At 52.5% G+C, this 20888-nt stretch overlaps 2 protein-coding genes across 3 annotated transcripts; both read left to right on the top strand.

The window, feature by feature from the left end:
- The first annotated feature begins 646 nt into the window (after positions 1-646).
- Positions 647-5684, top strand: ERP29 (endoplasmic reticulum protein 29). Of its 2 annotated transcripts, none has more exons than XM_086623476.1 (3): positions 647-766; positions 2554-2692; positions 3860-5684. In XM_086623476.1, the coding sequence occupies exons 1-3, from the start codon at positions 647-649 to the stop codon at positions 4360-4362; spliced, it is 762 nt and encodes a 253-aa protein (XP_086479602.1). In that variant the 3' UTR covers positions 4363-5684. The 2 variants fall into 2 exon arrangements, with proteins under 2 accessions (XP_086479602.1, XP_086479601.1); XM_086623475.1 differs by lacking the exon at positions 647-766 and adding an exon at positions 2239-2386.
- An 802-nt stretch (positions 5685-6486) lies between these two features.
- TMEM116 (transmembrane protein 116) lies at positions 6487-19425 on the top strand. Its single transcript, XM_086623596.1, has 11 exons — positions 6487-6534; positions 6770-6816; positions 6965-7028; positions 10949-11080; positions 15043-15147; positions 16688-16737; positions 17391-17474; positions 17556-17694; positions 18207-18351; positions 18466-18539; positions 19217-19425. Exons 1-11 carry the CDS (start codon positions 6487-6489, stop codon positions 19415-19417), a joined length of 1089 nt encoding a protein of 362 aa, XP_086479722.1. The 3' UTR covers positions 19418-19425.
- Positions 19426-20888: the final 1463 nt, after the last annotated feature.

Genomic DNA, 20888 nt, shown 5'->3' with positions numbered 1-20888 from the left:
GAGGAAAAACGCTTTTTGCTTTTCCCCTGCGGCCTGGGTTCAGAATGATGCCTGCTGCGGGGAGGGAGCTCGGCTGTGTCTGTTCTTTGCCGTGATCACCTGTCGCTCTGCTGTCGAGGCTTTCACAGCGCTCGCTTGTATTCCATCCCGGCTTTCCGGGATAAGGAAAGTGCTGGCAGTGCGTGAGCCGCCTCCTGTGGTAGCACCAAAAAAGCTGAAGTGCTGGAGAGGCCTGTGGCCATGCTGGGCCAGTGGCCACCCTGCCCGGCCTGCCGCTGGGCACACGTGCACCCCCGGCTGCTCTCCGGCTGTCCCTGCTCGTCTCCGCGAGCCTGTCCCGTAGGGCCGGACCCCGCACTCCGCCCTTTTCCGGCCGGCCGCTGCTCTCGTTATGTTCCCGGCAGCGGGACCCCGCGGGCCGGGGCTGCCGGTGTGCCCTGCCCGTTCCACGCGGGACCGCGTTAGAGCAGCGCCCGCGCCCCGCGGACCCTGCCCGCCCCACCGCGCCGCCCGGGCCCGGCCCCGGCAGCGCCGCCGCGCGCCCCCGGTTGGCCCCGGGCCGGCGGGGCGGGGCGAGCCCCCGGCGGCGGCCGGCGCTCCGCGCGGTCACGTGGCCCCGGCAACCGCGCTCCCTCCGCGCTCCGCCATGGCTGCGGCGGCCGCTGCCGGCTCCGTGCTCCTGTGCCTGCTGGGCCTGGCGCTGCCCGGCGGCAGCGCGCTGCACACCAAGGGCTCCGTGCCCCTCGACACCGTCACCTTCTACAAGGTACGGCCCCGGCGGGCGCCGCCGGCTCTGCCGGGAGCACTCGGGGTGGGGGCGGGCCGCCGCTCCGGGAGCGCGGCGGCCATGTGCACCGGCGCGGCTGCCATAGCAACAGGCGGGTGGCCGCGGCGGCGGGGGGTAGGGGGAAGCCGGGGGTGCGCAGCGGGCCGCGGGCGCGGGGGCCGCCCCCCACCCCCCCCCACCTGCCGCCACCGGCGCGGGGAGCGCTCGGGGCTCGCGGAAGGGCCGAGGCGGCGCGCCCGCCGCGCCGCAGCCAATAGGAGAGTGGCAGCGGCGGCGGCCAGCCAATCGGTGCGGTCCAAGTGGAGCCGCGCCGCCGGGGCCCGCCCGCGCAGCGCCGCGGCGGGGCGAGGTGCGGATCGGGCCCCGCGGCCCCGGGCAAGGGGCAGGAGAGCCGCTGCCGGCCGGCCCCGGCTCTGCCCGTGCCGGTGACCGAGGGCAGGACCGTGCAGGGGAGCGAGTCGGGGCGGTGAGCGCTCGCGGCTTTCGGGCCGGTTTCACTTCTTTTCCGTCCGTGAAACAGCAACAGGCTTCTGCCAGAGCCAGGTCTCGCAGAGTCGCTTGTTTCTCCACTGCAGCACTTGGAAGGGAAGGTGCCTTCCTGCAGCGCGGCAGGTTTGTGCCTCAGTAGCAGCTAGTGCTGTGCCAGGTGTCGCAGGCCCAGCCGGAGGCAGATGGCAGACGCCTGTGGAAGGGGAATCGTCCTACGGCAGGATTAAAGCCTGTGCTGGAGCAGCGTGAGCTGGAGACAGCAACCAGCTGAGCTGTTGGAAAAGTACGTGCCCTAAACACAGCGCTCGGGCATGGGCGAACACTTCTCGCCACGTGCCAGCCCCCTGCTCGGTTTTTCTGCTGCAACAAACCGTTTTTGGCGTTTAAACGCCACGACCCTTCCGGAGCGTCCAGCTCTTCTGCAGCAAAAAGAGTTTTAAGTAATTGGCAGAATGCTGAAAAGAGGGACTTTTGAAAGAGCAGCACGAAGCTGTAACACCTGCCGTGCTCGCGGCTTAGCAGGACAGTAAAAAAAAGCGATCAGCAGGCCCAGATGTGAAGACGCTTGTTCGCTGCTGCAGCCAGCTGTTATGTCAGCGTGGGAACGGTGCTTGCAGTGCACCGTGTAGGTGGAGACCTGTGTTGCAATCTGACCCCATTTGCTAGAAAAAAAAGATTTTGCAAGGTCTTCTGGAGGGAGAAAAAAAATCCCAAGCCAGGTGATGGATTCCATCTCTGAGCTCATTTGAAAGGACATCATCGGAACCAAGAGCAATGGCCCGAGCGAAGAGGAATCAGTTAAAACACGGATTCTCCATTTGCTGAACCAGTACAGCACCTCCAGCATCACCGCTCCTCCTCTCTTAGCCAAGAGCTGCGGTTCTCATGCTGGGACGCTTCAGAATGACCTGAGATTTGACCTCTATCCTCTTAACGTCCCCCTGGAAACTGTGTAGCTGACTTCCTTCCAAGATGCTAATCAGATTTACAACAAGCAAGTCATGTATAATTAAAGGCGTTATCAGCTTCCCCCGAACCTGCCACCTACCATCTTCATCATCTGGTGGAGGAATACGTACACCCCAAGCTCGGTCTTTCCTTCACGCTGCAGTGAGTCATTTTCAAAAGGCCGTAATTATAAAATTTCCATTCTCCCTCCGCATCTACTCATTGCACATGAAAAGAAGAACAAGCTAAAGCGACCTTAGGTGACTTACTCATTACTCAAACCTGAAATGCTAAAGTTTTGCCTTTTTTTTTGTTTTTTCTTCTTTTAGGTAGTTCCGAAGCATAAGTTTGTTCTTGTGAAATTTGACACACAATATCCGTACGGTGAGAAACAAGATGAGTTTAAAAAGCTGGCAGAGAGCTCAGGCTCCAGTGACGATCTTCTGGTGGCTGAAGTGGGAATATCAGGTGAGGAGCTCTGGGTGGATTGGTACGGTATGGGGTGGTGGTGAGGAAATAAAATTCACTGCAATTTCTGATGAAAACAGGCTCTGAGGTCATTCTGATCCTGAGAAATGAGATCAGCCCAGCCCTGTCAGACCAAAGCACCTGCTCTGGCTGGCCGCTGAGCTCTGCCACCGGGAGCGTAGGAGTGCCGCTTATCTCCTCCTGACTGCTTAATGAAGCAGCTCAGCCCACACTGCTAAGCTGGATGTCACCCTCCTCATTCATGGCACTTTTTGTTTGTGGGTTTTTCTCCTCGTTCTTTGCCAGAGAAACCTTTTCGTTCATTTCCAGGGAAGAGACCTTACAATAATCATGCTTTAGGCACAAGCCTAGTCAAACAAAGCATGTGTAGGATCATTAATTCGTTATAGCAAACGTTCCGTTTATTGCTGGTGAAGCACAGAAAGTGGTCATTGCACCATGGCTGGTGGAACTTGATGTTCCTGTAATTGGTTTTAAGAGAAAAGCAGTGAGGAATGGGTCACTGTCACTTCTACTTGCTCTTGCTTTGTAGGTAGAATTAAGGATTTAAGCTTACAGGAATTGTCTAACTGGGAAGTTTCACCCACACTGACATCTCTAAACACTCATGGATTTAGCTAAGTGGCATAGTTGAAATCTCTTTATGTTTTCTGTTCTCAAGTATAAATACAATTTATGTAAGATGAGAAAACATCTCATAGGTTGGCATGCTGTCAGAACTAAAACGTGTAAGTATACACTCTCTGCACATAGATTGGGAAAAAATCCATTTAAAATCAAATAAAATCAATGGATAAGGCAAAACAAGGCAAAAAATGGCTACCCATTTCCCATAGGAAGACAGGGTTTGTACGTAGAGGTCCTGCCAATGTCTTTTGCTGTCACAGTCACAGCAAAGCACCGTTAGAATCTTGTATTTTTCTTTGGAAAACCTAGTGATGGTTTGCCTTGCAGAAGTGATTTTCTGGGGTGTTTTTGTTCCAGTGTATTTTTTCCAGTGTTTTTTCCTGGCAAAGATGTTACTAGGACGTGTTGAAACTCTGGAGACAAATTATTTATCACTTTGTGTAGGAGAGAATCCTAATTTCGTTTTTTTTCTTTTGATTGATGTACTGTGCTTTTCTGTGTTTCATTTTCTCCTGACAGATTATGGTGATAAATTGAACACTGAGCTGGGAGAAAAGTACAAGCTGGATAAGGAGAAGTTCCCGATTTTTCACTTGTTCCAGGATGGTGACTTTGACAATCCCTTACCTTACAGCGGCCATATCAAGGCCGGGGCTATTCAGCGCTGGCTGAAGAGCAACGGCATCTATCTGGGGATGCCAGGCTGCCTGAAAGAGTATGACGTGCTGGCCAGCAAGTTTGTGAGCACCACTGAGAAATCGGAACGCCAGTCCCTCCTGAAAAAGGGGCAAGAAAGTTTAGAAAAAACAAAAGAAACTGAGAAGAAGTCAGCTGAGCAATACTTGAAAATTATGAGCAAGATACTGGAGCAGGGAGAAGAGTTCGCCGCTAATGAAGTGGTCCGAATCACAAAACTGATCGAGAAGAACAAAATGAGTGATGGAAAAAAGGAGGAGCTCCAGAAAAGCCTCAATATCCTTGCTTCTTTCCTGAAGAAGAACAACGAAAAAGATGAGCTCTAATATGTTGGAGAACTTTGTACAAGCTGTGAAACACTGTCAAGAGTCCTAACGAGTTCTCCTTATGCAAGCAAACTTCCCGCTGACTTCAAGAGAGCAGCAGATTTCCTTCTGGTATCTCAGTTTAGAAGATCAAGAGGAAGACATTCCTTCAAAACACAGTATTCTAAATGTTGCAAAAATCACCTTAAAGCAAGACGCCAGTATTGTGTAATACTATTCAATAACAGTGTTAAAGTAGACCCCCAAAAAAGCACTAAATTGGCCTGAAGCACATTCCTGGTGGTTTTTACAGCTGTTCCCTGGCAAACAAACAACAAAATTCAGTCTCACATTCCATCTTACATGTTATGAAAGGTACAGATTGGGTGCCCCTTGCATCCCCACCTTTCCCTATTCTTAGCATCCTTGAGTTTTATGCTTTTTAATCTACCCCTCCTCCTACCTTTTGTTTTCCCAATAGGGCTCCTTCTCCAAGTCTTGTTCTCCTTACTTGTTGGCTAAGAGACCCGGAGTTTCCTTTTTCTGCCTTCTCCTTCAGTGGCTCCTGTCTCTGTTTGGCTTGGGTATCGGACAAATGCTGGCAGGTGTAGTAAAGACAGGAACTCCACGTATCAGGACTTGCCCCTCATCTTCTGGCCGGAGCAGCCGTCTCAGCAAACATCTGAAATCCTTTGTGGTACTCTGAGCAAGGGCAGAGTCTCCTTGAGGTGCTATTACACTTAGACTTGCCAGTTTGTGCAAAAACGTGTCTTTTTCAGAGGTGAATTTGGGTGAGTTTTCTTTTGGGCTGAAGAGCACATGCAATGCCTGCGCGTTTGACCTGTCCTTCCCATCCGAGCTTCATTTCCCAGGTTCAAAATAAGAGGGGGTGAGACTAATAAGGACATCTGAAAATCTCAAGCCATAGTTAACAGGAACAAAATATTTTTTCCCAGCCTTGTCTTCAGAAGCAATTGACAGCGTCAAACTGAAGCTTCATTAGCATTTGATAAATATTTGAAAATGAGGTCTTGAAACAGGAAGCAGAAGTAATTGTGCCCTTAAAAGCCCTGGCTATACTGTTTTCATGGAGACGCCTGACCCAGAGATCGGGTCAGTCCTAAAAACTTGATGGTGCATGTGCTGTTCACGCGGTGTGGAATTCAGATGGAAGATGCTGTGCTCCTGGTCAGGGTTACGGAGGGTTGAGGAGCGTTTTACTTTACGACTACACTTCAAGCTGAGCAAAACTGGTTTCTGCGGGAGCTTTGCTGCCTTTTGAATCCTGGGGTGGGTACAGATACTGCTGCAAGATAAAATGTATTAATAATGCTATAATTAAAAAAAAAAATGGTTCCAATTAGTAGCTGCTGCTTCGACTGCTTTCTAGAGAAACCGCTCCTGATTTTGCAGTGAGAGGGGAAGGCGGAGGCTGATCACCAGATGATGCCACCTGGAAGCGAAAGGAATTCCTGGAGACGAGTTTACACGAAGGAGGCGGTGGGAGGCGTCCCTCGGGCCTGGTGCCCTCTCCCCCTGGGGAGGAGGAAGGATCCCAAGCAGGACGGGCTCCCAGGGGCGACAGACGCTGCCCGTCCGGCTCCTGAGGAGGCAGCCGCTGCCCCACGGCGGCCCCGAGGCGCCGCGGACCCGACGCCCCCTCAGAGGCGCCGCCAACCGCCCCCCGCGCGCTCAAGGCCGCTTCCCGCCCCGCCCGCTCGTGACGTCACCGAGGGGCGGTGCCGTGGGGGATTGATGGGGAGTCCCGGTGCCAACTCACTGTGCGGGGGGCAGCGTGCGGGAAGCTAAGCAGGGTCGCTTCGGGTCGGCTCCTGGAGGGGTGGCTGGGGATGCCGTACTCCGGGGTGTTTGGCCCAGGGCTCCCCGTCGAGCCCTCCCGCCGGGGCTGGGTCGGGCTCTGTGTCCCGGAGGGGGTGCACGGCGGCGGAGCGGCGGGTCCTCGGCTCCGGGGACGCCGGCTCCGCTGTTCCCCCTGGGCTCCCTCTCCGTGACCGGGCGCTCCCCGCAGCTGGCCCCGACGGCGAGGGCTGGGCGCGGGGCGGGCCGGGCGCGGGGTGGCCCCGGGGCGGAGCGCAGGCGGTGCCCGCAGCCCCGGGAGCGGTGCGGCGGCGGCGGCGGGTACCCATGGCCCTCCCGGCTGAGGCGGCGCGGCTGGACGGGGGCTGGCAGGAGGTGAGCGAGTCCCGCCGGTACCGGGACCCCGGGGGCAGCGGCTCTCCCCTCTCCCGGGACCCTGCCCGTCTCTGTGCGCGCCCCTTCGCCCCCGGCGCTCCCAGCCCGGCGGCACCAGCAGCCCTGCCCGCTCCTCTCCTGCCCCCGGCACTCCCCGGTCCGTGCGTGCCCGCGGAGCCGCTCGCGTGTCCGTGGGGCCGTGTCGTGCTGAGCTCCCACCCGTCCTTCCCCCCAGGTCTACTCGGCTCTCCAGTGGATTCAGTTCACCATGGCCGTGCTCAGGTACGACGCGCTGCTAAACCCGCGGCCCCGGGATGCCGGGCTGGAGTTACTACTGCAACGACGATTTTCTCCGTCAAAAAAAAAGAGAAATCGCTTATCCCAGCAAGGCGGATGTGCTCCAGTTCCAACCTGTGCTTTGTTTTCTCAGCGTTATAGGTTCCAGCTCAATTATTGCCTACGCCGTCTTTCAAAATGCAGTGCGGTCCCCCGAGGTAAGGTCTGCGCCTCCTTTTCCCAGGAAAAGGTGTTGGGAGCTTACAAATGGGCTGTGTGTGTAGCAAAGACCCGTGTGGGAGCAACCGCCGGTCTCAGGCTTATGTGGTTACACCTTGTTTAACAACTGGGAGTCAAAGGGCTGGCCAAGAGTTTGGCCTTTTGTCTGCGATATGAGTAGAAGGGACTCACCTTGAACTGCACCCACGCAGGGAGAAGCAGGCTCCTTAGCCCTGCGCTTTCTGCCGCTCCGGGAAAGTCCTCCCGTCGTTCAGACACATCCTGGGAACAGGGGGTTGTTAGCATGTCCTCCCTTGTGGGGTGAAACGCCTGAAGAGCTGAGGAGCTCTGTGCAAAGCTGCTGAAGTGCAAATTGGAGATGCCCTTGTAGGAAATGTATTTACAGGTGTCCGTCTTCGGGTATTTCTGAGTAGTTTTTCCAGGCAGGCGCACTACTAAAACTGATACAACTCAGAGGTGCTGCAAAGTGCAGACAAAAAGAGACAGGACTGAAAAGCAGTTTATTGTGCTGAGCTCCGTGGTGGGGCTTTGGAAGATTCACCCTGGCCACACTCAGGAGCCGCAGACGTTTCTGACACTGAAGCAGTGGGACTCGGGTGCAAAGTTCCCTCAGGATGGGACTGTCCACACGTGCACTGCAGATCTGATGTGAATGCAGTGCCTGGCACGTCTGGAGTGCCTCACGTGCGCTGGGAACCCCGTGTCTCTGGGATAGATCAGATTTGCTGAGCAGGTGGCTGGCACATGCGCAGTAACCATAGACCCCCATCCCAAGGCTGCCAGGCTTTTGCTGTCCCCATGTGGTCCCTCCGTCCGTCCAGGACTTACCGGAGGCAGTGCCCAGAGCTGATCAGTGGGAAGCAGGCGTTTGTTGTCCGGGATTTGCAGATGTTTGGTAGCCCAGGCTGTGGACCACGCAGATGACAGGTTACTGCTGAGAGCAGTAGGACAGCAGAGCTGGCAGCTGTGTTGTAACAAAGCTGTATTTGTACTTCCCTCATCTTCGATGTTCTTGTACATCATGGGTTTGGTCTGCAGCCCAGAGAACAGCACTTCCAGGGAATGCAGGGAGTTATCCCCAGAGAAGGAAGGCATGCAGTCAAACTAACAACTGACAGGTCGTTGGATGAGGCAGGGAGAGGAGGAGAACGTGAATCCAGGTTTGCAGGGCAAATTTGCATCCCTCACAACACGCAGGGCAGCCTCGCTCCCAGGCAGCCAGCCTCCTGGAAACGCTCTGCCCAGCACATCGAGAATGAGCTGCAGAGATCTCTGTGCATTCCCAGGGGGAAATGAAGGCTGGGACTTCACCTCAGTGCTGGGATGGAAGACCTGCCTGAGCTTGTGCTGCACGGGGTGCCTATCAAAGGCTCCCTCTACCACATCTCCTGCACCTGGAGAGTTCCAGACATGGTTCTCTCCTGGGGTCCTCTGCTCTGGTGTGATACGAAGCTCAGTTTGGCAAGTGTCCTAATGACTCAGCAGCCTGGGCCCGTTGATTTCCATGGCTAGAAGTCCACATTACTCAGGAGCCTTTGTGCTATTAGTCATATGATGTGGCTGTGGCTTGGGAGCTGCACTCCAGCTGTTTGTGAGCCACGCGTGGCTCCAGGTCACAGATGGACCCTTCCTGCTCGAGAGAGTCCAGATGTTTCTGCTCAGATTATTTCTGCAAATCCAGACAGGAGAGATGGATACCAGCTGGAGTGATTCATCTGCATCAGGCTGCCAGGCTCTTCTGCTGCCAGGGGCGATCCATTGCTGGTGTTTCAAAAGCAGCAAAATCTTCAGTAACTTCCCCATTGCCTTGTCCCCATGTTTCTGGTCTGAAGTGAAAATTTGTAAACAAATGGGCTGGAAGAGATCCATATCAAAACTTGCCACAAACAGCTTATTCCCTGAGTCATAAGGCTCCAGAATAAAATGTTTAAAAATAAACAGCTCTGGAGGCTGGGAGGAGAACAATGTTATAAACACTTCCCCTCCTGCCCCCAGCCTAGGAAATCAAATATTGCATTCTTGAAGCTTGTTTTCTGTCTCTACGGCATCAATAAAACTCTTCAGGCTGAGCTAAGTCATTCAGAAGAGATGATGGCAAGCAACAAACAAAGACTTTCCTCTGTCATGTCAACGGGTTGTGTGCAGGCAGATGTCCCTGGGCAACGGCCAGGCAGAGCTAATTCAACACGTATGCTCCAGCCTGGCAGCTCATCTGAATCTTTATGTCTTTACATTCCTTTCCTCTATTTTATAAATACCATTTGTTGTGTTTTTTTCTTTTCCGTTTTGCAAGGAAGAGCCATGCTGCCTGTCACTTACCATTATGTCACCTACTTCTTTATTTAGGTCTGTGCCAAAATAGCTCCTCAACCAAAGAGCGGTGCCTCGCTCCAAGGACACTTGTTCCTAGGGAAAGGGGTCACCTGTTCGATTGCAAAAGTTGCTTCTTTGCTTATTTTGGAGCTTATTTTAACCTGCTGTGCTCTCAAACTGGACAATGTCCCCAGCCTGTCATGCCTATGACAGCCTGCCAGGGCTTCAGTTCTGCCCCAACAAGGAAAAGCCTGGTTAAAAAAGGTGTCTGTAAACACAATGATGCACAAACTGGCTCCAGCTATTTAGCTAGCAACAGCAGTTTGCTTTACCATGTTCCTGGGTTGGATGGTACAAATATGGAACTGGAGGGAGAAGGATGTTGGAGGAAGAGAAATCCTGCAGAAGGATTTCTGCACAATGCTGCTGTACAGTGGTGGGGGGCCCAGGAAGACACTGGGCAGATCTCCCTCAAACTGTGTTGTTAGGACACATCTGGTTCAATCAAACGTACCTTACTGCTTACTGATCTTACTAAGCTCTTTCTCGTTGCTCACGGGAGCAAGACAAGTATCACGCAACGCGATGGGTGGCAAGCGTTTACTTAAAGGACAATATTAAGGCAAATCTCACCAAAAGCTCAGTTCCATGAAAAAAATCTTAAAATCGAGGCCTCCTGAAATGTTTCTGTGCTGTGTTTAGCGTTCTAATTTCCTGTAGGGGGAAAAAAAAAAAAAAAAGCCCTCATTTTCTCTCCAGGATGCTGAAAATTAGGTACTGAAGGCTACAACTAAGAATCTGGATAATTAGGCTGCTTTTCCAGAGTGTCTGCTCTCCCACTAACAATGGAAATGTTGGCCAGAATTTTGTATAAATGTTTTCCTACAGTGTTTACAGTCCTTTTGGCCAGTGCATGCAAACTGGAAATGGGCTGGAAACTGCCATTAGAGAGGTGACTCTGTTCCAGCAAGATGCAGTGTGCAGCAGAGAGACTAGTGGCTCTCATAATGAAAATTAATCTGGCATGTAAAAGAGATTCAGCCTTAGTCACCAACTGAAACAACGTGAAAACACACAGGAAAAATGTCTGTTCCAAGTTATTTCAGACTTGAAGTAGGGTTTGTGTTTACCAAAAGTTTGATTTCTCTATCAGTTGATTTAAAAAATGACATCGCTTCTCCCTGCCAACCTGTCCCCTTTCTGTAAAATAGAATCATAGAATCATGGAATGGTTTGGGTTGGAAGGGGCCTCAAAGATCATCCAGTTCCAGCCCCCCTGCCATGGGCAGGGACACCCTCCGCTACACCAGGTTGCCCAAAGCCTCATCCAACCTGGCCTTGATAGTAACATTCTGGACCTTTGAGATATTTTCTGTAAGAGTTGATGCTGCTCTTGGATCCTGAGGCAGTGCTAGCAGCAGAAAGGGTGATTAGAGCAGAATATCTGCATTAAAACATCTCCTGAGAGCAAGACCCACCGTGGTTTTTAGGCAAATTTAGGTGCCGGGGTAAAAGCACTGCTGTAGGCAGTCGTGGGGTGTTGTGACCATCGCTCAGACCTGCTGACCAATGTCACTTTTCCCAGGTTCGTCCACTTTTCTACCTGAGCCTCTCTGACCTGTTCCTGGGCATGTGCTGGCTCACTGGGGCGCTCCTCTATAGCACACCGACCTCCCAGCAGGATGTCATCTGCTATAACCTGCAAGCGCTGGGACAGGTGAGTACCCTTGGCATCCCCGTTCACGCTGTTCCCGTGCGCCCTGCGCCATAATTAGCCGCGCTGGTGATCAGAGCGTGGCCGTGAGGGACTACTTCTAGACAGGCTTTGGCAGAGACTCGCCGTGTGAACTTGACTTATCAGATCTCTTCGCCTTGCGTGTGAAACGGAGATAAGGGTGCTTGGGTGTAGGTACGTCTGGTTTGTGAGAGGCAATGAGGAAGGCAGAGAGAGCATGGGATTTCGTGGTTGCCGTGTTCGAGTTGCTTGTGTAAAGAGAGTAGATGGGTCTTCATCTGTTTCCTGCTGGAGCCGTGCCAACAATGATCTCTGCGCCTCTCACATGGCAGCTATTCTGTTCTTCTTCATGCTTCCTCCATCCTGAGCGGGAACAGACACGTCCTGCGATTCGCTCGAGCTCAGACTTACAACGTTACTCATATAAACAGCCCTGCTCCTGCTGGCCTGGCCCCATCCTCTCTCAAACGTTTCCAAGGATGCTCGGGGGCTGCGCTGTCAGCGCAAGCTCAGCGCCGTGCCCCGGCGATTCGGCTGCTTTCCAGCGGATTTTGTGTGCTGGAGACTAATTGGAGTGGAGTGAGCGAAACACCGTTTTCCTGACGGATTGCTTTTGTCTCACCGAGTTCCCATTTCAGCACTGGCCGTTGCGAATCACCGCCTTCAAAAAACTCTGCAGGGTACGGCCGCGCTTGAGCCAAGAGCGGTGGTTCACAAACTTAACGGTTTCCTTTTGAAGGACCCACGGAAACGTGGCTGGGAAGAGCAAGTGGCTGCCGGGAGCCTTGATGTGTGTTGTGTGGGCTTGGGCAGCGCCCAGGGAGCGCGATGGTGCCCACAGGCAGGAACTGAAACGTCCTCGCTGAGCGGCGGCATCTGAAGCTGGAGAGGTTCTCCACGTCTCTCGGAGAGGGCAGGGAAGTAGCAGAGTGTGCGGGATGGAAGTGTTCATGCTGTGGTGTGTCTGGGGATGGGCACCTGCAGCCCGGGGCTGTTTCAACAGCTGTTCTTGTGGGTAAAACCATAATACTCTGATGGTAAAACCATATGGTAAAAGCATAATTCAGGATGGTGAGAGCAGCTGTTCCACTCCTGGCTTGTCTCTGGTTTCTGTAGCTCCTCTGTGCCGCGGTGGGAGCGCCGCAGTATGTTCACGTCGAGAGAGGGAACAGCGGGGCGCGTGTAACTTGGCCGCTTGGGAATGACACTGAACAACATCAACGATGGTTTTTAGATGATGGTCCAGGGGAGAATGAGGAGAGCTTGGGAGATGCTTTTCAGAGCAGGAAGGTGGAAGGAACATGCGGGGCTGAGGGCATTTCTGAGCTGTTGCAGAGATGTTTCTCTTGCAGCTTTGCCTGGAGGATGTTTCTTAATGCTGGTGTGATCTTTTTATGGCCTGGAGAAGACAGGTTGCGTTGCTAGAGGAGAAATGGGTTGGGTATAGACAGTACACCATCATTTCTCAGTGGAGACAGCTGAGGGCATGCTATGCTCCGGTACATTTCTGGCTCTTGTCTGCCCTTACTCTTCCAGCCTGTGACCATGCTTCTCAGGGACACCAGCAAGGGATGAGGGCAAGGTGGGAGCTTTACTTTCACACTGGGAAAGGCAGCATGGGTAGGCAGAGCTGGCCATGGGCCTCAGCCCCACGGGGGACAGTCAGGGTGCTGCGGTGGGGTGCACAGGGTGCCTGCCACATCCCGACCTCAGCCACAGCGTCACTGGGCTTCTCTCCTGCGTGCCACCAGCAGACCCCCCCTGGCAGGAGGACCGCCGGGGTGGCAGAGCCAGCCGCCTCCGGCAAGAGCTGTCGCTGCTGTTTGCTCTGGGAGAAATTAAAACAAACGGAGCACTTGCCATAGCAACCGTGCCCGCACGGCGCACGTGACACGGCGCAGGACACCTTCTTACTGAACACCCCAGCAATGCCCTTGCGTGGTGGGAACACCTCGTGCGTAAGTAGGAGCCAGTAACAGGTTTGACCAGCGGCTTCTGCAGAGCACAAGTTATCTGTAACCCAACGAAATGAGTAAATGTCTCCTGGCCCCGTTCTGCCCATGCTGAGTGGAGAAGTCTCACCAGGGCTGCGTTCCCGGGTGTCTCCTAAACACCCGCAGCTTCTCGGCACACGGACACCTGGAAGATGTAAAGTGCATGGGACGAGAGGGGTGAGGGCAGGCTCAGGACTGCTCTGCACTGGTGCTTGCAGGTGGCAGTCCTTGGAGAGACTCGGACCACGGTCTGTGTGATATGGTTGTCTCAAGGGATTGCCTTAGGCACAGGACAATGCTTTGGCTTATTCAGCCTGTTTACTGTCACTTTGTCACCGAGGGCTGACGGTGCAGCAGATGGAATTCCCCTAACATCCGTACCAGGTCGTAAAGGAGGAGATTGCTTTTCCTCTTGGACTTTCCTTGTTTCAGCCCCAGACTCTTTGTTAAGTGTAAACACTGCTCCTTTCTGCTGTCCCTTGACGTTGTTCTCTCCTCCTCCCTGCCTTGCCTTTGCCTTACAGTACTAAAGTCCAGAGTAGAGTTCGTGGTTATAATTGCACAACTGCTCCACATTCTTCCAGTTCAGTTCCAGTGGCCTAATAATGTCCTGGCAGGCTCCGCTCACGCTGGTGAGCGCAACGGGGAGCCAGAGAAGTGTTACAATGAGGGACTCTCATGTCTCCCAGCCCCTGCTTTGTCTCCTGATGGTGACCACAGCCCCGAAGCTGGGGCTCAGGAGAGCAGAACTCCCTTCGCTCTCTGCTGGCAACTTCACGAGTGGCGTTTGGTTCCCTCTTCCAAAAAAGAAGGCGGCACCGACATTCCGTGAGCCTCTCTAAGGCGTTCTGAAGTGCAAGAGAACGACCTTTGTGGGCTGTTTTGATGATCTGCAGTGGAAGTAATTGAAGAAGGGCAACAAACGCTCGTTAAACCTTGTCTAATGAGCTGGAAAGTCACTGTAATGTTCCTGCTGCAGCGTCGCAGCCCCTTGGACTCGGCCTCTTGAGTCAGCCAGGAGTGTTTGCAATCTCAGTGAAGGAGACTAAGTTTATTTAGTGACGACTTTCCCGGGCTTAGATGACACCAGGGCGGCAAACCTGTGCTCTTTGCCTCTTTGGCAAAGGATAGCAAATCCACAGGAAAATCCACTTGTCCAGCCCTTCCTCTTTGCCTTTGCCACTGGAGCATGTGTTTCCTGTAACAAACCCAGCACACGCATGTCTCTGGTAGGATTAGGCAGCAACCACGGATTCCGAAACAAATGCAAGAAAGATTTGGGGGGTTTTACAAGAGATTTTAGATATTTGGTCTCACCTTAAGCTGGAATCAAGGGCTGGGAAATTCTGTGGGAGTGTTCTGTATCTTTTCTTTCCTCCTTTTTCCCGTGGAGAGAAAAGGGCTCTTGGGATGTTAACTCAGGCTTAGTGCAGGTATTCTCTGCCCCTGCTTTCCTCTTTAAATATACTATTGTCCTGGTTTCCGTTGGTTTCTGTTTCTGTGAAGTCACTCTGTAGTGAGCTCATTATGCGAGAAGCAAATCCAAGTGCCACATCTGCGTTGTGTTTCCTAATGGATGTAGCATAGACAGGGTCCAAGTGCCTTTGAACTCTTTGCTTCCAGGATTTGGGCCAAAAAATGAGCTAAGTCACAAGGATTTGTATTTTTAAGACATTTTTAACGCTAACATTAGTTCTCCTGTCCCTTGTTTGAGGCCAAAGTGAAGCTGCCTTTATGCGGTCTGAGTTGGGAGCCCCTCCTTTACTGGGCTCTGCCCAGTTGGTGTCCCAGTGCAGCCCTGTAGACACGAGCACAGGGGCTGTGCAGGGACCCTCACCTGTTTAGCATCCTGCCTCTGGCCCGTGGGTTTTGGGTTCAGCAGCGATGAACGGGAAGTGCTGCAGGAACTATTATTATAGGACTGAAACGCCGTCTGTTTGTATTTCCCAGATATTCTACGTGGCCTCTTTCCTGTACACTGCCAACTACACCTGGCATCTCTACATGGACCTAAAGATGAAATACAATCAGAACCTTTTCAGGATGCCCCCCCAGGTGAGTAGGACTGACATGCAACAACTGTTGGGTACCAAGGGCTAACTCTGGGGTTGTGGTGGGGTTTAGGAGATGCATACATGACAACATATCTCGCCACGAGGACTTTGAAGGCCCTTCTGCCCCATGGCTGTATGAATTGACATATTTTGGTCACTGAGGCCAGCAGAGTTCCAGGTAGGTCTGCTGTAGGATCTCAGTGAAAGATTAGGCTTGCAAGACCAAAGCAGGTAAAGGCCAATGCTGGCGTACATCTCAGAGCGGGGAACGCTTAGGGCTGGGTGTTGGTGAAGTTCTTCTGCAGTTAGAAGAAGAGCAATTTGCACCAGCTGAGTAACTGGTTTGTTGCTGTCGCTGCCTTCTGCCAGTGCACAGCAGAGGGGACAGGAAAGCAGGACGTGCCTGGACAGCCTGAACTGAGAACTGACCGTTTCTGTCCTCCCCTGGTGTCATACAGCATTCGAGAGCGTCAGTAAGGTATTGTAAGAGTTTGAGGTAGGAGGTGTGACGGGGGTGAGCTAGTGATAAAGGAGCAGTTGGCTCTGAACAGCGGCCAGTCCTCACTTCAGCATCGCTGGCCTTTACAAAACCCTTTGGGGAACCGGTGCAGTCCCTGGGAACCGAGGAACAAGGACGTAGTAAAACACTCTCTGCGTTGCAGGCTGAGCAAACACTTCACATACCGCATGACCAGACTCTCTCCTTGCAGCTGTTTCATTCCTCACAGCTGGCTAAACAGCGAGGCCCCACCAGTGCTGTAGCTGGTGTGTTGCTCCTGATGTGTTGCTGCAAGACGACAGATTCCTTATGCAGCTCTTCCCATCGAACCCATCATCAGCTCCATTTCCATACATAACCTTTTTCTTCCCCAGACGTTTGCCGTGCACAGCAAATTTTGTATCCCAGATATTCCCTCTGTCGGTTTGGGAGCAGCAGGCTGGGCAGATCAGTCTGTATTTCAAGGGCTCTTGTCCATAGGGTTTGGATCCCCTTGCAGGGCTGGTTTCCTTCCTGCTGGACTCCCATTCAAAACACAACACCTACCGTGATTCCTCACCAGTACAGCTGTGCCCACGCCGTGTTGTTGTCACTGGTGTGCGGATGCCAGCTGCCAAAGTGCGTTCCCTGGTGAGCAGATACCAGGCCACCCCTGCGTTTCTTCATCCAAACATGAAGTTTCTGAGGAACAGGGCCAGGTTAAGTGAATAAGCAGTGCAAAAAACCAAGTTACACCAGAGAGCTCATCAAGTGCTTGCTCCTCCTTGTCCAGGTCCAAGTTCCCTCCTCAAATCCTCTAGACTCGAAGGAGAACAAGGCAGTGAGCAGGTGGAAGCGTCGGTTCTTTCTGTTGCGAGTGGGCACAGGCTGAACTCGGCGGTGTTGATTCAGTGCAAAGCGGAAACAAACCTTTGTGCTCAGTCTGGGCATTACGCAGCCTTTGAAGAACCCTCAGCACCTGGAGCACTCCCTGGGAGGTGGTTCATGTGAACCAGTGGCTGTATAGAAACGATCATTTAATTAAGCTCTTTGGGTCTTGCAGGTTGTAGATTACGCGAGTTGCATCGGGCGAATAGCAACGATCTCGTCGAGGTAAGATTTAAACTGAAAGAGGGCAGATTTAGGTTAGATATAAGAAAGAAATTCTTTACATTGAGGGTGGTGAGGTACTGGAACAGGTTGCCCAGAGAAGCTGTGGCTGCCCCATCCCTGGCAGTGTTCAAGGCCAGGTTAGATGGGGCTTTGGGCAACCTGGTGTAGTGGAGGGTGTCCCTGCCCATGGCAGGGGGGTTGGAACTAGATGATCTTTGAGGTCCCTTCCAACCCTAACCATTCTATGATTCTATGAAGATTTAATTCTCTCTGGCAGAATGATGTGGCTTTGGTAAACTGTAGTGTGCTGGTCTCTGCTTCCTACTTATTTTGAGGGAAGCGTTACTAGAACCTGCAGAGTTCATCAGCATGACCTAACAAACTCAGAGTAAGAGATTTGGGATGTAAGGGCCTTTCTCCAACCAAGTTAGTTGTAACTATATGTAGTTTTTCAGAAAGTGCTCCCTTCACTGGTGAATTGCCTGCACGAATTGAAGTGCAGGAGTTAGCCGAGCTGATGAAATACTCTTCCAGCGCGGTGTCAATAAAAACAATTTTTAAGTTCTCTATAGTGACAGGAGAAAAACCAAGTAGTGTTGGGTTGGGGATGGGAGCAGTAACTGATGACTGCACCGTTGTCTTTTCTCCCGTAGCCTGATCCCTGTCCTTCTCATGGTGCCCGTGTTTTGCCTGGGCAACAGCAGTAGTTGCTACCAGAACTTCAGCCAGAAGCACGGGTAAGCTTCGCGCGTCTCCGCAGCAGCCTCGCTGCTTAGGAGTCACAGCAGGAGCTCAGGCTGTTCCCTTTCTCCCCACAGGTGTCTCTTGATGCACATGGAAATAGCCGGGCACCCCGACGAGCCGCAGACCCTGAGCGGCCCCGTTTGCCGTGCGATGCATTTCTATGGCATTGGGGTCTTCCTCATTTCCTTTCTCATCAGCTTCGTAGCCATTCTGGTAAGAAACGTAGCCCTGGCACACTGGCCGTTGCACCCAGATGATCAGTGTGAGAAGATTTTTCCCCTTTTCATCTTTACATCTTTGCTTGGATGGTACCAGAGGCCAGGCAATGTCAGGGGAAGAACCACGTGGTGCTGCTTTCCTTTTTGAAGGGATGGTGGGGAGAGAAAATACCATCATGCCACCCTACAAATCCATCCGGAGCCCTGTGTTCTGTCAGCCCATCCCAAAAAGGCTTTAGCAGGTAGAGACGGCTCCGAGCACGGCAGCAGAGATCACCTACCGCGTGGGTCAGTGGGAGCCCAAACCAGTTCGGAGTCTTCAGTTCAGAAAAGATCACGTACAAAGCCACTGCCCTCCCCCGGGGGGCACGCGCTGTTGCGTGAAAAGGTTTGACTGAAATGAGGTTTTGGCTAAAAAAGCCGTGGGATACCATGTCCTAGATGAACAAGCCAGATCAGAGCATGTTCACAAAGTACAAAGACCACTTTATGCTTGTTCTTTTTTAGGTTATACTCTGCCAAGCCCGAGTTTTGTACAAAAGGTTTGTAAACTCCACGGGATTCCTGGGAGATCAGCAGTGGGCCATGATTAAGATAGTGGAACAACGAGTGGTTTTCTACCCCATCGCGTTCTTCTGCTGCTGGGCCCCAGGTTAGCAGAGAGCTGAGTTACTCTCCCGATATTCCCCTAGGACATGGTGCCTGGCAAGGAATCTCCAAAGAGCGGGGGTTAAAGCAATGCCCTCTTGTCCATCCCTTTTCATAGCTGTCCTCCTTGGAATACTGAAGCTCACAGTGTCAACAAACAGCAAAATCTACATGGCTCTCCTGATTCTACAGGTAAAGATCTTCATCTGCAACCTCCTACATTTTGCCCTCTCTGCTTGAACACAAAATTGAGTATTTGCCTGTTTCTAATCTCTGCTAGGCAAAGCATGTTTGTAGCCACAAAGATCATTAAGTCTGATTTATGCTTTTGGTTGGCAAAGATCTTTGTTAGTCGTTTTACGTTTTTCACAGGCTTGACCAGGTCTCAGTAACCAAAATCATAGAATCATAGAATGGTTAGGGCTGGAAGGGACCTTCAAAGGTCATCCAGTCCAACCCCCCTGCAAGGAACAGGGATATCTCCAACTAGATCAGGTTGCTCAGGGCCTCGTCCAACCTGGCCTTGAACATCTCCAGGGATGGAGCATCCACAAATCACGGCACCATGGAAATTGTAGAAAATAGGACTAGAAAGGATCCCTGGAAATGAGTTAGTTTTGTCCCTTTCTATGAAAGTCTCCCAATGGAATTCCTCCACAACGCTTGTCCAGCTGCCTGCCGTGCCTGGGGCAGCATTTAGCAAAAATGATGAAAATAACCGTGAGGTTCCTGTATCACCTGGCATGCAGATAGATCGAATGGTGCTGGAAGTGGGAGGTTTGGTGTCCCGTGCCGGGTTCGGCAGCCTGGCAGGGAGCCGTGGAGCTGGCTGACGACGGAGCCCTCACCTCCCCTGTGGTCTCTCCCAGGCTCTGACGGCGGCTTCCCAGGGGCTCCTGAACTGCATCGTGTACGGCTGGACGCAGCACGTCTTCCTCTCCCTCAAACGCAGCGCCTGCCGGGACGTCGACACTCAGACCCCGCTCCTGCGCTCCCAGAAGAAGTTCTACGCCAGCACGCTCCCCGCCAGCCCGCCGGACGCCGAGGGCTCCACGGCCACCCTGCTCTGAGGAATCCCCGCGCCGAAGGAGAGCGGGCAGCATCCCAAGGAGACCTCGTCGCGTTTCAGCAACGCCAGCCAGGCTCCGTGTTGGGCTGCCCGGGGCGAACTGTCCTGCCGCCGCGGCAAAGCGAGGCGTAGGGCTGGAGGAGCCCGAGCAGAGCTGTCGGAGGCACTTTCAGTGAAGATAGTTATTTATTTTACGGGTTTGTACGGACTGTAAATGGAATCTTTAAACGTGGTAAATCTTTAGTACAGACTTTTCTCCTTATGGAAATATCTCTAGAAATGCAGCAAATTCTACGTAACAGCTCAGAGGTCTGGTTACAGCTCCTTTGAGGGAGGTGGTCAAAGGATGTTTTACTTCTCTAAGTGTTTGCCATTACAAATTAACAGTAAAGCCAAGGTGAATATTTTTCAATCTCTGACTTTTCATTCACTATAAAAACAAGAACACGTACCGTCCTAACAGCCAACTGCAAGGAATGAAGAACTACAAAGCAGTGTAAAAAATCAGCGCTGGCTTCTGTGCCTCGGCTTTTTGCACATTTCCCTTCTGTCCTTCGTGCCAACTCCTGCTCAGCTGCAATACTCAGAAAAAGAAGCTGCTTTTGGACTCAGTGGAGCATCTCTCCTGAACCAGGTGAGCAGGGCTGCACATGAGTCTCTCGATACACTTCTAGATGCTCCAGTGAATTATTTACTAAGGTGCCACCGTTCTATAGCAAATAAAACAGATCTTTAGCTGCACTGGAAATGATTCTCCAACTTTTATGCTCTTCATTTTCTAACAGTTTCACTTTTTGGGCCCAACCAAAAATTATTTACATAGCAGGTAACATAAGAGGAGGAAATACTCAAGTTTTGTGTAATTAACTTTCACACAGTTTACACAGTTACGTTGTGTAAACCACTTTGTGTAAAATCTCCTGGGACTGGCAGTCCGGCTTCAGGGGCAAACCCCCAGGGCCCCCAGTCCTTTTCATGTTTTTTCAAACATCTTCATCATCTTCTTCGTCCATACTCTGCTCCTCATCTGCAGGAGTCTCGCTTCTCTCTGTGGCTGAATTTGTGCTGCAAAATGCAGCTATTGCCCTTCTGTGTTTGGCTACAGAAGCAGGCAGGGCACTCAGCACCCCCCATGGCTGCACCCTGCTGGGGTGCTGCCAGCGTGAGGAGCCAGCGCTGCTCCAGCAATTGGTGTGAAAGGGGATTAAGTGTTCATAAAGCACTAGATTACCAGGGAAACAAGGATTCGGTTGCAGATGGAACCTTCAGCCGCCGTGGGGAGAGCCGTCGGTGTCTGTTCACAGGTATCCTCACATGTCTTAAATATTTGGGGGGAGTTTTCTTGCTGGAAAGGGGGGGGTATTATTTGGGCCACCCATCCTACACTATGAGTAAAGGGGAGTTTTCTCTTGTGCCACTTCTATAGAGCGCTTGCAGCTGATTTGGCTGCCTTAAATACTCCCAGGCTGCTT

The sequence above is a fragment of the Tauraco erythrolophus genome, chromosome 19, assembly GCF_009769465.1.
Source record: "Tauraco erythrolophus isolate bTauEry1 chromosome 19, bTauEry1.pri, whole genome shotgun sequence".
In the NCBI taxonomy this organism is placed as follows: domain Eukaryota; kingdom Metazoa; phylum Chordata; class Aves; order Musophagiformes; family Musophagidae; genus Tauraco; species Tauraco erythrolophus.
The sequence above is the reverse complement of the archived record's forward strand: the minus strand, read 5'-3'. Positions and strand labels throughout refer to the sequence as shown.